Here is a 15,770-nt window from a genome sequence, read left to right as displayed (position 1 = left end):
CATTTAATCACATTAGTATGCAACGCAAATTGAACTCCTATTCAAAGAGTCTTACGATAATATTTATGGAAAATCGTACTCCAACTACACCAATTATCAGTGGCTTAAGTGTAATGTGGGGTTTTCGTGGTCAAAGAGAAACAATCTAGCTGGTGCGGCTTGGGTGGTTAGAGATAGTAAAGGGCTGGTTTTCATTCATGGAAGAAGATCCTTTGTCAATATTAAGGATGCTTGGTGTAGTTGGAGTACGATTTTAAGGATGCTTTTGATAAATTCCAACTACACCAATTAAGGGCTGGTGCACTGAAGAATTCTTAAATCAAACTTTATGGGTGGAGTAAGGAAATTTTTTGATGAATTGTTTTGTCCAATTTATCAACTATTAGTAGGTTTTAGTTTTAGGTTGTTACTAGCATATCCTGTTCTTGACAAGTGTCCAAGGTGCAAATGAACAAAATCTATAGTAATATTTTTGCGCAAACAAAAAAATAATAATCTAATTTTAGGTCCAAATAGAACTTTTATAGCACCAGGGCCAAGTGTTATAATGAGCTGAACCTACTGACCCGTTTTCGAGTCTATTAACTAAACCATAATATGCGGCCATGTGTAGGTTATTCTTCTATTAGAGAGAGAAGTGTCCGTGTGGTGACAAAGATTTGAATGTAACCCGAAAGCGCACTGGTAAACCCAAAATACCTTAAATGAAAACAATATTCTTGTATATAAATCAAGATGGCAGAAAAGTGTTGGACTCATGAGAAGAAGATTCAACCCCGTTAATTACTAGTTACGTTTATTGGATGCCTAGGGATGATTCCTCTCTAGTTAGAAAGTTCTTTCGCGGATTAGAACTAATAATTCATCCCCTTTCTCACCGTTTCGAAACTGTTGGAACTAAAGTTCTATTTCAAATGACATCAAGAAATCTTTAAACACCTTTCAAAAGGAGATGTAAACAAAGTTTTTATGTTTTGCTTCAGAGTATATAGGGTTTATTGACATTGGAATCCTTCTAAGTTCCATGTCACCAAAATTACGTTCATTCAATCAATGAGTAGAGAGGATAGCATGAAATGTGCCACGTATGATATATGGTTGGATAGCATAAGATTACTTATTTTTCGAATTCTCGGCGAACTTTACGGACAGGAAAAAGAATAAACAAAAGAAAAAGGATACGTCGCATGATAGAGTTGCCTACTTTACCCTTCATCATCAACAATAATCAGTTTTGGGATGCATGTGCTACAATTACTCAAATCTTCGTTGTCGTTATCACATTTATCTTATAGATCAAATCTTGTTGGTGGAGTGGAGTGAAGGTGAAGACTTGTTGATATGAGCGGCCCTAGCTCTCTCCTTGATTGATTCCTACTACTCCATCAATTAAATGTTATTCACTTTCATATTTATTTATCTGTGTTTTGAATAGGGGTTGTTGTAAATATTGAGTATCCTAACCCTCAAGTCAAAGAATAATAATAAATATTTGCACATTTCCTTTTTAATTTGTGACAACCCGTAAATAGCCAAAAATAACCTTTGGAAAATTTTGGGGAAGAGGAAGAATTTGTCCGTTCATGGAACACACTATATGACCGCCGAGATCAAAGTAAAGTAATTATCTTCCTTGAACAGAGTTCTATGTCGAACTTGATTGTTTGCTTTGAAGTTTCTTATCGATAAAGCAAAAGATATTGACAAAACACATATGTTGGTTTAGAAAAACTTCAAGTTGCATTTCTTCTTTTAGCCAATCGCACTATCTTCCGTGAAAAGGTAAATAATATATAGCTTTATGACAATTTCACAAAAATGGTTCGTTAGTTTTGACTTAGCATTAAGATTTTTTTCCAGAAATCTAAGTATTGGTAAAATAATTCTATATCTACTACTAGGTCAAAATACAATTCTATATTATTTAAAAAATTGTAACTGAGGTAATTGATCAAATTACCAAAATGATGAAAGAGCTAGTTAAGAATTTAACAATGTACAAGTTTTAGTGAAATGGTCAAAACTAAATATCCATTCTTTTGGCCCGTTAGCATCATTAAACCAACCACTCAATGGAGACATGGAAGATCAAAATTCGTCAACCCTAGCGCTTTGTTTCTCTACAAGGATCAAGTATGGAACAACAACAACCACAAGAAATCGAAATGTGCTAAGGTCGCATGAGTTCGCTAGGAATAAGTCTATAACATTTCGTTTTGTCAACAAAATAAGATTTTAGTATATATATTATTTACAATTTTACCAGACTTCCATTGTCAACAAATGACATTATTGTTGTTGTCGAAGAAAAAACAAAGGTGACACTATTTGCTGTTTTACTTTTTATTTCATGAGGACGGAGGACCCATTTTTTTAATTTAGTTTAAAAGAGCAACCGTATCAGTTGATTACGGAGTCCAGCAGAGAAAAGCATGCTCAACTGTCAAAAACAACCTAACAATTAGGGAATCCCGTAAAACCGGCAAATCACGAGGGCAGCATTACATTACATTACATTACATGTCCCACAAATCACTTTCCCTCCCATGCTTTTCCACTTCCACCTATCATTACCAACACCTATTACCTAAAGGACTTTAAGCCAGAGAGTTTTCAAATCCCGTACCGTGATTGGTGCACTATGAAGTGGAAAGGAATACGATGAAAAACAAACTGTTTTCTCAATACATTTTCACCGACACCAATCATGAAGCAAATAGCTGCAATTAATTTTTTCTACGTTTTAAGACAAGAATATATATTAAACTACTTATTTTCTTCTACATCTTAATTAAGTAGTTAGTATTCTTACAAACACTTCTGATTATCATTTTTGTGTTCAATATATAAACTCCTTTCTATTTAAAAAATTCCCTCAACACTATAATATCATTCAGTCCCTATCTAAAAGTTAGGTGTCCATAGAGATATACGGATATTGAAATTTAAATGATATATGGCGGAGATCATGCAAGGACAATTATCTTCAATAGAATCATTACGACTTATTAAATGTGTGTTCCCGACATTTTATTACATGATTCTACTGTTTTCTTTCTCATCATCTCATTCCATTATTTGTTTTTCTATTTGTGTTTCTAGATTACTTGACATGTACGTTAAATCATTTATCTTCCTTTTCCCTTGATATCCCACTCGAATGACATGTTGCTGTAGTACTATTACTATGGTTGGAAATCTTATTTCTCTGAATAATAAAAGTTTATATTCAGATAACTGCTATGATACGTAAACTTTCCAATGGTTATTTAATTTTGTTTTGCAATTAATATATGCAACTATAAGTAAAGCCTAGTGAATTCTTTGGATCGGAGTTATATGCTATGTGCTAATAATACAAGGAACCCCGCAATATTGATATAAAATTTACCAAACTGTATCCCACACTTTAAAAGTTGTCATCATACTTTATGTGAATGCAATAGGATCCAAATCGTTTGGGGAAGATTTTACATTTTAAATTCTTATATTCCGCAAGTGCCCAATGGTGCCGCACGAATTATTTAGTGTATCAAACTATTGGTAGGAGCAATTAGTAAAGCATATACAGTGCAACAATCTATTTAAAAGTATAGAAATATCTAACTAAAACATATTTTGAAGATTCCCTCGTCCTCCAATCGTCTTCCATCATCGAAATATCCCTTTGAAGAGCTAAGAAACTTGGTGGGAACAAATGATGCTATTCGATAATTTTCTTCGATTCTATGGTATATTTGGAAAGATTGGAACATAATTAATATATATATCCCACTTGATGCATAAAGAATGTTGTTTAAGAAACGGAGTTCTGAGGTAACTGACTGACAAGTGCTTCGACTCAACCATTACTACTTACCAAATCCACGGCTCTTGGCATACCCCATACACGCTTAGTGGATATGGTTGAATCGCTAGTTCCCACCACCAGCTTCTTTATCTTGACTTAAAAGAGGGCACGTCGATGTCTTCCTCCCCTACACGACAATGTAGAACATGCATGTTCAAACAATTTGCAAATGGAAGATATATTGGAAATTTGTGAAAGGCCATGAGGTAGATACACAATTAAATTCATGAGTTCATAGGTCAGAACAAAGCTGAAGCATGTTCTACATGCCCAATCAAGAAAAAGTCAAACTTTTCTCAATGCCGACTTTACTGTTCTAAAATGTATGAAAATACACATTAATATACAATTATAAATACATGCAAATATATATTGTTATAAACTATATAATGGTTACTTGATATGGATCCTTATACTTAACTAACTTAACACCAACTCCCTGGATCTATAATGTATATATTGGGCTAAACAGGTCATGTGGAAGTTATTTGAAAAGTACACCATATCGACCTAATTAGATTGGAGGCTTTTTATTTAGTTTTTTGTCAACAATTAGATTTGAGTAACGGATGTAACCATATTATTTGTTCCTACCTCCTAGGCATTATTATAGTATAAGGTTTTTTTTTAACTAAAGATGATTTAAAAAAAAAAAAGTGGGACCTAAACCTTAAAAATTCCAATAACAAATAGTATAGAGGTCCTTTTTCTCTTTATATAAACCCCCAAAATTTCCTCTTCTCTGTATTCTCCACTCAATACTTATTTCCTCTGTCTTCCTTCGCTTCCCTCTTCTCTCACCACAATCCGAGAGAGAGACAGTACTGTAATCCAAGTGAGAGAGAGAGAGAAATGAAAATGCAGACGAAGAAGCTCTTTATCACCATTGTCTCCTTTCTTCTCTATGCTCCATTGTTCTTATCTTCACCAGTTCCTGACCCTGAATCTGTCGTTGAAGAAGTTCACAAGTATGAATCTTTCATCTTTTTTCCTTAACCCTTCCTTCACATTTACTTGAAACCCACTTCTCCTTTAAATTTCTGCTTTTTATGGAAACCCAATTTGAGCCTAGCGTTACAAAGTTGTCGCCTTTACAAACCAATTTGAGCATAGTGTTACAAAGTTCTCACCTTTACAAACCAATTTGAGCATAGTGTTACAAAGTTCTCGCCTTTACAAAAATGGGACCATTTTGAAAAGTCTCTGTTTTTCTAACAAAAGTTTGCAATGTGTTTGTGTTGTTGCAGGAGCATTAATGCGTCGGTTGCAGGAAGAAGGAAGTTAGGTTACCTCTCATGTACGACCGGTAACCCAATCGACGACTGTTGGCGTTGTGACCCTCACTGGGAGCAACACCGTCAACGTCTCGCTGACTGCGCCATTGGATTCGGCAAAAACGCCATCGGTGGCCGTGACGGTCGGATCTACGTGGTCACCGACTCAGGAAACGACAACCCAGTTAGCCCCAAGCCCGGAACTTTAAGACACGCCGTGGTCCAAGACGAGCCACTCTGGATCATCTTCCAACGAGACATGACGATTCAGCTCAAAGAAGAGCTAATCATGAACTCATTCAAGACCATCGATGGCCGTGGTGCTTCCGTACACATCTCTGGTGGGCCTTGTATAACGATCCAGTACGTGACCAACATTATCATCCATGGGATTCATATCCATGATTGCAAGCAAGGTGGCAACGCTATGGTGCGGAGCTCTCCACGGCATTTCGGGTGGAGAACGATATCGGACGGTGATGGTGTCTCTATCTTTGGAGGAAGTCATGTTTGGGTTGACCATTGTTCGTTCTCTAACTGTGAAGATGGACTTATTGATGCTATCATGGGCTCGACGGCTATCACTTTGTCTAACAATCATATGACACATCATGATAAGGTCATGTTGCTTGGTCATAGTGATACTTACAGTCGTGACAAGAATATGCAAGTTACCATTGCTTTTAACCATTTTGGTGAAGGCCTTGTCCAAAGAATGCCCAGGTAAATAAAAAATCACTTTGTGTTAGTAGTTAATGTGATTGTGACCATGGATATAGATTAATTTTGGGACCATTGTATTGTTGTTGTGTAGGTGTAGACATGGATACTTCCATGTGGTGAACAATGACTACACACATTGGGAGATGTATGCGATTGGTGGAAGTGCTAATCCTACAATCAATAGTCAAGGGAACAGATTTTTGGCACCCAATATCAGATTTAGCAAAGAAGTGACTAAGCATGAGGACGCGCCTGAGAGCGAGTGGAAGAGATGGAATTGGAGATCTTCCGGAGATTTGTTGCTAAACGGTGCGTTTTTTACTCCGTCTGGTGGTGCAGCCTCGTCTAGCTATGCAAAGGCTTCGAGCCTTGGGGCTAAACCGTCTTCTCTAGTTGGACCATTGACGTCTACTTCTGGTGCACTGAATTGCCGTAAAGGTTCCCGTTGCTGATTGTGGCTTAGTGGTCACACTTAAGTTTTTACCCCATTATTATATAGGAAAAGGCAATTAAAGCCACCAATTAAGGGGGATTAAGTAGTGTAGTAAGACTTTCTTAATCCCTTGATTTACTCTTTTTTTTGTTTGTTTATTCGGGTAAAATTGAAGGAGAATACAACCTCTGGCTAGCTGCTCTCTAGGACCCTTCTTAAGGATTCTCTGTTTTAAGGAATCTTTAAATTAGGTTAAAGTGTGGGAACAAGTGCAGATGTGTTGATCTTGATATTAATATAAATATGATTTTGTGTCTTTATCTTTTACTAGTATTATTTTCTTATGAGCATTGCAATGCAAAGACATAGATTAGTCACAAAAATTAGTTTGAAGTATAAATTTGCGTACACACATGATGGAGAGGTTAGTTAAAAGTGTGCCCATTTGGCAAGTCAATAATGGCTCTTTGATTTTCCAAATAAAATGACTTTTTATTCGGAAGTTTGTAATGTTATGTAAAATGGTAACTTTTGGGTCAAAGATGTTGGAGCCAGTCAATGTTTGACCAACTGCCGCGACTTTTTTTTCCTCTGGCCAATGCATCGATTCCGGTAAATTAAAAGAAAAATTACCCTTAAAAATAGGAAAAGAAAATCCTAGGCATGACAATGAGAGAAGAGAAAAGTGAAGTTGATAGATTTTGAATAGAAAAAAGAAATACTAAAATTTTCAAAAGAAAGATAATTGGAGCAGTCAATACCACAGTAGCTCTACTTTTGATGGGTTTGTCTCATATTCGTGTTTTGACTACTGTCCACTGATTATGGGATTTATTTAAAATTTGAAAGTAACTAATTAAACAACTAACCAACTTTCTTTGTGGCCATGTGCACATTTTCTTTTGTTAAAGATGGCCATGTGCAACATGATAATACATCTAGGAACGAAAGGAAGAAGAAAACTTTGAAAGTAACAAGTGGTCGCAACTAATGATGTGATGTAGTTGGTGTGATTAGTATGTGGCTGGTTTGATTTGGTCAGTCAGTGAGTATTAAATGTTAGTTTGCCAAGAAAGATTTTTTTTTTTTTTGGTCATACTGTATATAGCATAAAACTAGGTAGAGAATTTCCTTGTTATGAAAAAAAAAATCTTTACATTTGAGTTATTGGGGAACGAAAGAAATTCCTATGGAGCAAGAAGGTTTAAGTGGCCATGTTATGAGTTGTGTGCGGTCACGTGTACTGGTCAGTTAATTTAGTTGTAACAATCGATTATATTTGTTCTATTATTCTTTATATTTCAGTGATGCCGTAACAGTAAGAAATTATAGTTAACTGAAACCAACAAAAAGATTCAGAATTACTGGTGTTATTCAATTATGGAGTTAAAGTTAATTCTTTAAACTTTAGATTTGTTTTCTGATATTGCTTTTAAGAATATGTTTGTATGAATTTCAAAATCTCTGCAATATATCTTGGATTTTGATTCTAATGATTTACTCATGAAACTCCAAAGAGGTTTCATTTCAAATCAATTAATATACAAAGATTTTACAAGACTTTTAGTTTTGAACAACATTGGATTTTAATGAAATATTTAAAATCTTAATTGAATAACACCAAACTTTAAAATCTATTAAGCATGATTTACAAATATGAGTTCCAATAACACTAGATTTTAAAGCTGGATTTAGAATCATTAGTTGAATAACATTGGATTAGTGTTGGATTTCAATTCTATTAAAATTCATTAACGAATAACACCCCCTTAAAGTTAACTCTTTCAAAACCGATCATAACGCACACAAGCCTCCACCGAAATGTTTGACACCATAATATTTTACTACCGAGTTCGCAAGGCTAATATGTATTTCCTTTTGTAATTTTTCTCTTTATTCGTATTCGAGAATAAGTGGATTGTTCTTCCGAAAGTTAGATAGATCATTATGAGGTTGTTCTTAGAGAGCTAGAAAACTCAAAACAAGTTTATCAAGTCGATCAACTCTTTGATAAACTCAACAAATAGTTATCATTGCTCATTATAAGATTGAAAATGAGACTTTGTATTGTGGAAAATAAAATGCTTACCTCAAGTGAAATTTTAAAGTTTATGCTATGATGTTTGTGATTTCGCAATTATATGATTTAATGATATTAAATAATCAAATAAATAATAATTCATTAAAATTCACATATGGTTTAAATAGGTCTAAATGAGTTTATATGGGTCAAAATAATTTTGATGGTTCTAAATGGGCTTCAAATTTAAGTGGGTTTATATTTACATGAGTGTGTGTGTTTACATGTAGAGGGGCTTACCCAAATTAACATCCAAATTAACATAGAGTAATTTCCAAAATGAAGTAAGATTAACATTCAAATTGTGACTAGAACTTTGATTTGAGTTATATAGACTTTGTGTATTATTTTTTTATAATATAAACTTCGTTTTGATAAGTTTATATAAACCTTGTTTTCGTAAGAGATTGTGAAATTTTCTTTGCAGAGGGACATGGTTATTTTTTGTCTTTGGTTCTTGTAATGAGATTTTAACTATGGTAAATCTAAGAGCCCATTTGAAGATGATGTCTCGGCCCTCCTTATCCTTATCTCGCCCACCGTTCTAAAACCCTTCCCTTCCTCTTCTTTTCTCTTCTCCTTCCACTTCCACTTCTTCTATCTCTCACAATTCAGCAATGGCTTCTTCTATAGTTACCTCTAGCTTGAAGCCTTTAGCCATGGCCGATTCTTCCTCTTCTACCATTTTCTCCCATCCTTCCATCTCCTCTACCATCTCTTCCTCCAGAATTCGCAGCTCCAGTGTTTCCCTCCTTACCGGACGCATTAACCTGCCCCTCTCTTTCTCTCGCGTCTCTCTATCTCTTAAAACCAAAACCCACCTTAAAAAATCCCCCTTTGTCTCCTTCGTTGCCCAGACTTCGGATTGGGCTGAAGAAGGTGGAGAAGGAAGCGTCGCTGTTGAGGAGACCGAGAACAGTTTAGAGTCACAAGATGTGAGCGAAGGAGATGAGAGCGAAGGAGATGCGAGCGAAGGAGATGTGAGCGAAGGAGATGAGAGCGAAGGAGATGTGAGCGAAGGAGCTGTGAGCGAAAGAGCTGAGTTCCCGGAGCCATCGGAAGAAGCCAAGCTTTTCGTCGGAAATTTGGCTTATGATGTTAATAGCCAAGCTTTGGCTATGCTCTTTGAGCAAGCCGGTACTGTTGAAATCGCCGAGGTGAATTTAGCTGCTTTCTTCTTGTGCTCATATGGTCGTCTTGATGCGTTTATATGTTGTTCATTATGCATTGCTTAAGGTTATTTATGTGTGTTTTGTGCATTGCAATTTGCATCAACTATGAGTCTAATGGATGAGAAAAGTAGAATTCTTTGGCCTGATGACTGTGTTTGGAGCATCTCTGCTTTGAGAGTTAGAATTCCGTGGATTGAATTCATATCTGTTGACATTATACTTTTGGTTCTCTCTTTTTTATTTAGTTCAAGAGATAATGTTGTTAGTCCTGACTTGTTCTTTGAATTCTTGTGGTTGTAAGGTTATATACAATAGGGAAACTGACCAGAGTCGTGGGTTTGGATTTGTGACAATGAGTTCTGTGGACGAAGCTGAGACAGCTGTGGAGAAGTTCAACCGTTATGTAAGTTTATATGGTTCAAACTTTCAATCATTTCTGTTTCTGAGTTATTAGCATGTATTGTGATGGGATATTGCTCCTTTGATTTCGTCCTTTCTGCTCTAAGAAAACAGTTTTCTATTGTCTATGGAATGCTGTTATCCAAAACTTTCTATGTTACTATTTGTCACACTTTCTCTGTTTCTATTTGTCAATCGAATATGGAAGCTTTGGCATTTTATGTGTGGAATTGTTTTTGGGAAATGAGTTGAGTTGGGGATTCTCTAACATTTGATTCTGTCTGTGAGAACATTGCTGAATATCTGTGTTGGTATTTTCATTGTGTTTCAGGATCTTAACGGACGTCTACTAACTGTAAACAAGGCAGCTCCAAGAGGATCACGTCCAGAACGTGCGCCTCGGGTATATGAACCTGCATTCAGAGTATATGTAGGGAATCTACCATGGGATGTGGACAATGGCCGTCTAGAACAGCTTTTCAGTGAGCATGGTAAAGTTGTGGAAGCTAGGGTGGTTTACGACCGTGAGACAGGTCGTTCACGTGGATTCGGGTTTGTCACAATGTCTGACGTGGATGAACTCAACGAAGCCATCTCTGCCCTCGATGGACAGGTACCCTACTCTTCCTCATATATGGTTATGCTAATGCAGTCAACATGATTTTGTGATGTATCTCTTAATCGACCTTTCATTGTCTCTTGATTTACAGAACTTGGAGGGTAGAGCAATCAGAGTGAATGTAGCGGAAGAGCGTCCTCCAAGGCGTGGATATTAAAGCTGAGATCTAGCTGTGCCCTCTCTCTCTCCCTATCTTGCATTTTGTTTAGACGAGATTCTTACACTCTTCAACGATTGTTTTTGGCTGAACTCTGAATGTGAAAGTTAAGCTGCTTCTAAAGTAATTTGTATCGCTTGTTTTTGATGATCTCTTATTCATAGTTTAATTCCTAATTGTTGGAGTTTCATTCCCTCAATCGCATCGGGGGATACGACACATTTCTGGGACATGCCTTGTCGGTGACCTTTAGATATTAGCAACTACGAGGTTTACCCCAAAATCGGCTGAGAATGAAAGGCTTCTATAGCAAAGCACAAGTTGGTCGAGGCCTAAGGGAAGAAGACTAGAAAGGTGGTGTCATATGGTGAGTTAGTCTCTGCCAGTCTAGAGGTTCCTAAAGAAGAGGATTGGGATCTTCATTGTGTTCGTAAAGGGATCCACTATTTTAATCTCTTGATTGGCCACTCTCTAATCCAACACTTAAACAAACCACACATGAAAAATAAGTCTAAATTTAAAGCTTATTAATATGGCTTACTTATTTGGCTTAAGAGGCCTAAACTCATGTGATGTATCCTAGAAAAATTATAGATATACAAAATTATGTATATCACCTACGTCTAGCTGAAATCTTACCCACCAATGCCAATAAAAAGTTTGCCGGAGAGAATACAAGAAATTCGTGTACAAATATACACGCTCCCTCTTTATCTTTCTTTCCCTTGTTAGCTAAGAACAAATGATAAAAAGCTTACACCTTTTATGAAATGCTCTCTCACTCTCTTACCCTTTCACCCATGCCCGGTTCTTAGTACTGGGAGTGCTATGGCACATGACCCACTATGTTTTTTTGTAAAGAAAAAATCATTTATATTCTAGCTCCAGCTTACAGTCCTGAACTTAATTGATATGACTCGTTGAATTCACTAATCTGAATGAAAGACTCTTCTTCGAGTTCTGTTTGTAGCAAGTATGTATAACTCCAAGCCAAATATGAAATCATGGTTTCACATTATTAGAGGGTACGTAATACAAACTGAGACAAGCAAAACATGTAATGTAACAATCAAATTCTAAAACATATAGAATTAGATTCAACTGATGATGGCAGAGTGAAATATGCATTTAAAAGACAAAACAATAAGCAAAAAGTCTCGATCGTGCTCGTTGAGTCGCTTTATCAAAATATGGAAATGCAACATTTGTTGGGATACACGAGATTAAATGGTCCATATATTCATGCATGTGTAGCAAACAGCGTAAGAAATAATAGACGCAATATATAAAACCAATTAAAAAGAGAGGAAACAAAGTGTATGAGAATAGAGCGACACTGATGATTCATTTTCTAGGCCAGATCTTGTCTTGGAACTCTCTTATCGCCCAACCTTAGCCTTAGCTTCTCGACCAGTCATTCCAATAATTTCCACACTTGTCTCTTTGCTTACCTCTATTAATTATTTTTGGATCCATCGTTCAACGTTTTATAAATAAAATAACATTATTTAATTTTCATTATTGTCACTATCATTCTGCAAAAAAGTGTAAAAATGTACTAATATTTTTCTTAAACAAAATGATAAGAATGAAGTCGTCCAAAATGTGTTTTAACCTATTTTAGTAAACCTGGACAAAACTGACGAAAAAAAAAAAAAGTAATTGGACAAAACAAAAATAGTCATTTAAAAAAATTATATATCATGATATAGAGCTACCTAATGCAGATACTTAGAAAACTAAGATTCATTATTCTCTGATAAAGAAAATAATCACCCACGAAACTACTCAATTATAAAAAAACTAGTCCATTATTAATTGGAATATACTTAAGTGTAGTTTTTGTTAACATAAATGGAGGTGTATATATAGTTGGTGCCGGCAAGAAAAGATGGAGGAAGGATTGTATCGGTCCCCTACCCCATGATCCCGCCAGTAAATTCTTTCTAGGGCACCCAACCATCCACGTGTATCCCTCAAACCCTACAACCTGTAAATGTAAATCCATTACATTACATTGTATCTTATTTAATACTGTACTTACCCAAAAAGTTTCTTTTAAATTCAATCTTAAATCATGTTATAGCAAACAAATCTAGCTACACACCAACTTGTGGTTTTTAGAATCTTTTAACTTGTAATGGACTTTTATGATGATATCCATGTGAATCACACATGCATGCTATGATTTATCATGTGTAGTAATATAGTATGAGAGGCCAATCACATAAACTCTTAAATACAATGATATTGGACATGTTATGTTTTGCATTTCAAACAAAACAAAGAAAGAAGAAATGTCGTTTTTTGTTTGTATAAATCCAGGAATAATGGTTTTGGTTTTTAGACGCAATAGAGACAGTATCACCATTTTCGTTCTGGACAAACAAATAAAATTAAAATTTTGATACATTAAAATATGGTTAGAACTTAGAAAACAAATTTATTTAGGTTCATAGGCCAGTGAGTCTCTCTCTCTCTATCTCTAAAAGAAAGAGAAGCAAAAAAGTAAGGAATGTTTCCTCGCAATCATCATCATCATCACCATCTTCGTCTTCTTCTTTGAAACCTCCAGCGACTTCCTCGTAGTTCTCTCACTTATACACTTACTAATACAGAGTAACAGAGAGAGACAGAGTGGACTCTTCTTAGAGTAAGATGGGAGGTGTGACTTCTTCAATGGCGGCGAAGTTGGCGTTTTTTCCTCCGAATCCGCCGTCGTACAAGCTGGTCAGAGATGAAACAACGGAGCTTTTTCTAATGAGCCCTTTTCCCCATCGAGAAAATGTCGACATTTTGCGGCTGCCCACGCGCCGAGGCACCGAAATCGTGGCCATGTACATCAGATACCCAATGGCCGTCACCACCCTTCTCTACTCTCATGGAAATGCTGCCGACATCGGTCAGATGTATGAGCTCTTCATCGAGCTCAGTATTCACCTCCGCGTCAATTTGATGGGGTTAGTAAATCTCCCAGATCAGATTTTTCTTTCTATATTTAGCTCAGGATCTTGCTCAGAAAGTCCTCGCCTTTTTTGGTTTTGCTCTGTTTTCTGGATTTGTGCAAGTAGATTTGAAGCTTCTAGATGCAGAATTTTGGTCTTAGTGTTAGAGAGAAGTGGACTTTATTAAGCTGTGGATTTGTGATTCACAAAGCTTTTGAAAGTTTAAGTTGCAGACTCATAAAATCTTGGATTTTTGCTGGAAGAGTTTGTCTTTAGGGTTTGTCTGAATCAGGATCTCTACTGATCCTTTATCAAAGAGACAAAAAGTAGTTTTGAGGTTGAGATGTTTGAGTTTGATTGTTGACACTTGACAACAAGTGGTCTTGGGCAAACATTACCATTTCTAGAAATTCAAGATCTGTTATTGTTTCTGTTTCTAAAGGCAAGTACTGAATACCCAAAATGTAGTTCTTTGATGTAACAACTTTTTGGCTCATTCAGGTATAACTTGGGATTCTGGGATAGATTGGTTTCTCAAATTAGTACGCTATTTTTTTCTGTCGTATCTTCAAGTGAACCTGAAATTAGTAGAATTTACTTCTGTAAGGTTATGATTTCCATCTTATGACATTGGAAAATCCTCTAAATATGTTGTGGTGTTTATAGGTATGACTATTCAGGGTATGGCCAATCATCAGGGAAGGTGAGTAACCACAGATCCTAAAGCTCTCTTAGTTCTGAGATTCAAATGTTGGTCCATTTACACTGTGAACAACTGAACATAAATCTCCATTTTGTTGCAGCCCACAGAACAAAACACTTATGCTGATATCGAGGCTGCTTACAAATGTCTGGAAGAGAATTATGGGGCTAAGCAGGAGAACATTATTCTCTATGGTCAATCTGTTGGTAGTGGTCCAACCGTGGACCTAGCTGCTCGTTTGCCTCGACTAAGAGCTTCCATTCTTCATAGTCCAATTCTTTCTGGGCTTAGAGTTATGTATCCCGTTAAGCGAACTTATTGGTTTGACATATACAAGGTGAACATAATACCCTTTTGATTTCTCTACATGATGTTGCTGATAAACATTCCTCCTTCTTGACACCGTTTTGTTTGATCTTCTTCAGAACATTGACAAAATTACGCTGGTGAGGTGTCCTGTCCTCGTGATTCATGTAAGTTTCCGTGATCAAAGATTATTGATTGGAAGAATTGAAGTTAATAAAGTTGAACAGATTTGCAAGATCCGTTCATTCTTGTATGAATCCTTGTCTAATAATCCTCAGTGTTAGCTTAAAGGTGAAAGCTTTTCGATTTGCAGGGAACAGCGGATGATGTGGTTGACTTCTCTCATGGGAAGCAGCTTTGGGAACTCTGCCAAGAGAAATATGAACCGCTATGGCTCAAAGGTGGAAACCATTGTGATCTTGAACTCTTTCCCGAATACATAGGCCATCTCAAGAAGTTTGTGAGCGCTGTGGAGAAATCTGCATCGAAAAGAAACAGTTCTTTCTCAAGAAGAAGCATGGAAGGGTGTGAACAACCTCCTCGTCATAGTGTAGATGCTCCAAGGAAGAGTAAGGACGGACGAGAAAAACCGAGGAAAAGCATAGACAGACTAAGGTTCCAGGGATACAAGTTGAGCCACATAGAGAAACCGGAGAAGCTGAAGGTTCCATTTGAAGAAATGGAGAGGTCAAGGAGAAGCGTGGACATATACAGAGATAAGTCTCAGCCGATGGAGAGAGCACGTAAGAGTGTGGATTGGTTGGACAGAAGTCGAGCTACCGAATGAAAATGGAGGGTTTGATGTCAAAAGATTGTATTTGAGTGTCGTTCAATTTATTGGGGTATGTGTTTGTATTGTAGTTTGTATGCCAAGTTAAAATACAACAGGAAGATAGATTTAAACAAAGTATGATAACTTGTCTGACTGTTTCCCACACGACACTTTTGACTGGTTTTTAGTTTATTTGACAAGATTCGTGTGCTGTCGTCTTGCTGTTGTTGTTGTTCATGTGCAAACTTGAAGTGTAATAGCCTGCAAACAGAATCTCCGATCTAGGAACCAACTAACAATAATCAACAAAAACTCTCGATCCAACCTAGCACAGAAG

At 36.4% G+C, this 15,770-nt stretch overlaps 3 protein-coding genes across 5 annotated transcripts; all 3 read left to right on the top strand.

The window, feature by feature from the left end:
* Positions 1-4,450: 4,450 nt before the first annotated feature.
* On the top strand, positions 4,451-6,709 carry AT4G24780 (Pectin lyase-like superfamily protein). 2 transcript variants are annotated; one of them, NM_001203898.1, is made up of 4 exons: positions 4,451-4,506; positions 4,687-4,818; positions 5,098-5,847; positions 5,939-6,599. In NM_001203898.1, exons 2-4 carry the CDS (start codon positions 4,703-4,705, stop codon positions 6,297-6,299), a joined length of 1,227 nt encoding a protein of 408 aa, NP_001190827.1. In that variant the 5' UTR covers positions 4,451-4,506; positions 4,687-4,702; the 3' UTR covers positions 6,300-6,599. The 2 variants fall into 2 exon arrangements, with proteins under 2 accessions (NP_001190827.1, NP_567707.1); NM_118611.3 differs by having other exon boundaries at positions 4,492-4,818; positions 5,939-6,709.
* An 801-nt stretch (positions 6,710-7,510) lies between these two features.
* RBP31 (31-kDa RNA binding protein) lies at positions 7,511-11,169 on the top strand. Of its 2 annotated transcripts, NM_001341706.1 has the most exons (5): positions 7,511-7,526; positions 8,788-9,517; positions 9,834-9,935; positions 10,263-10,544; positions 10,642-10,936. In NM_001341706.1, exons 2-5 carry the CDS (start codon positions 8,978-8,980, stop codon positions 10,705-10,707), a joined length of 990 nt encoding a protein of 329 aa, NP_001328008.1. In that variant the 5' UTR covers positions 7,511-7,526; positions 8,788-8,977; the 3' UTR covers positions 10,708-10,936. The 2 variants fall into 2 exon arrangements, with proteins under 2 accessions (NP_001328008.1, NP_194208.1); NM_118610.4 differs by lacking the exon at positions 7,511-7,526 and having other exon boundaries at positions 8,691-9,517; positions 10,642-11,169.
* A 1,860-nt stretch (positions 11,170-13,029) lies between these two features.
* On the top strand, positions 13,030-15,697 carry AT4G24760 (alpha/beta-Hydrolases superfamily protein). The gene is made up of 5 exons (NM_118609.4): positions 13,030-13,667; positions 14,319-14,355; positions 14,456-14,692; positions 14,781-14,828; positions 14,975-15,697. The coding sequence occupies exons 1-5, from the start codon at positions 13,366-13,368 to the stop codon at positions 15,446-15,448; spliced, it is 1,098 nt and encodes a 365-aa protein (NP_194207.1). The 5' UTR covers positions 13,030-13,365; the 3' UTR covers positions 15,449-15,697.
* Positions 15,698-15,770: the final 73 nt, after the last annotated feature.

This window comes from Arabidopsis thaliana, chromosome 4, assembly GCF_000001735.4.
Source record: "Arabidopsis thaliana chromosome 4, partial sequence".
NCBI classification, from domain to species: domain Eukaryota; kingdom Viridiplantae; phylum Streptophyta; class Magnoliopsida; order Brassicales; family Brassicaceae; genus Arabidopsis; species Arabidopsis thaliana.
This window is presented reverse-complemented; position numbering and strand designations above follow the sequence as displayed.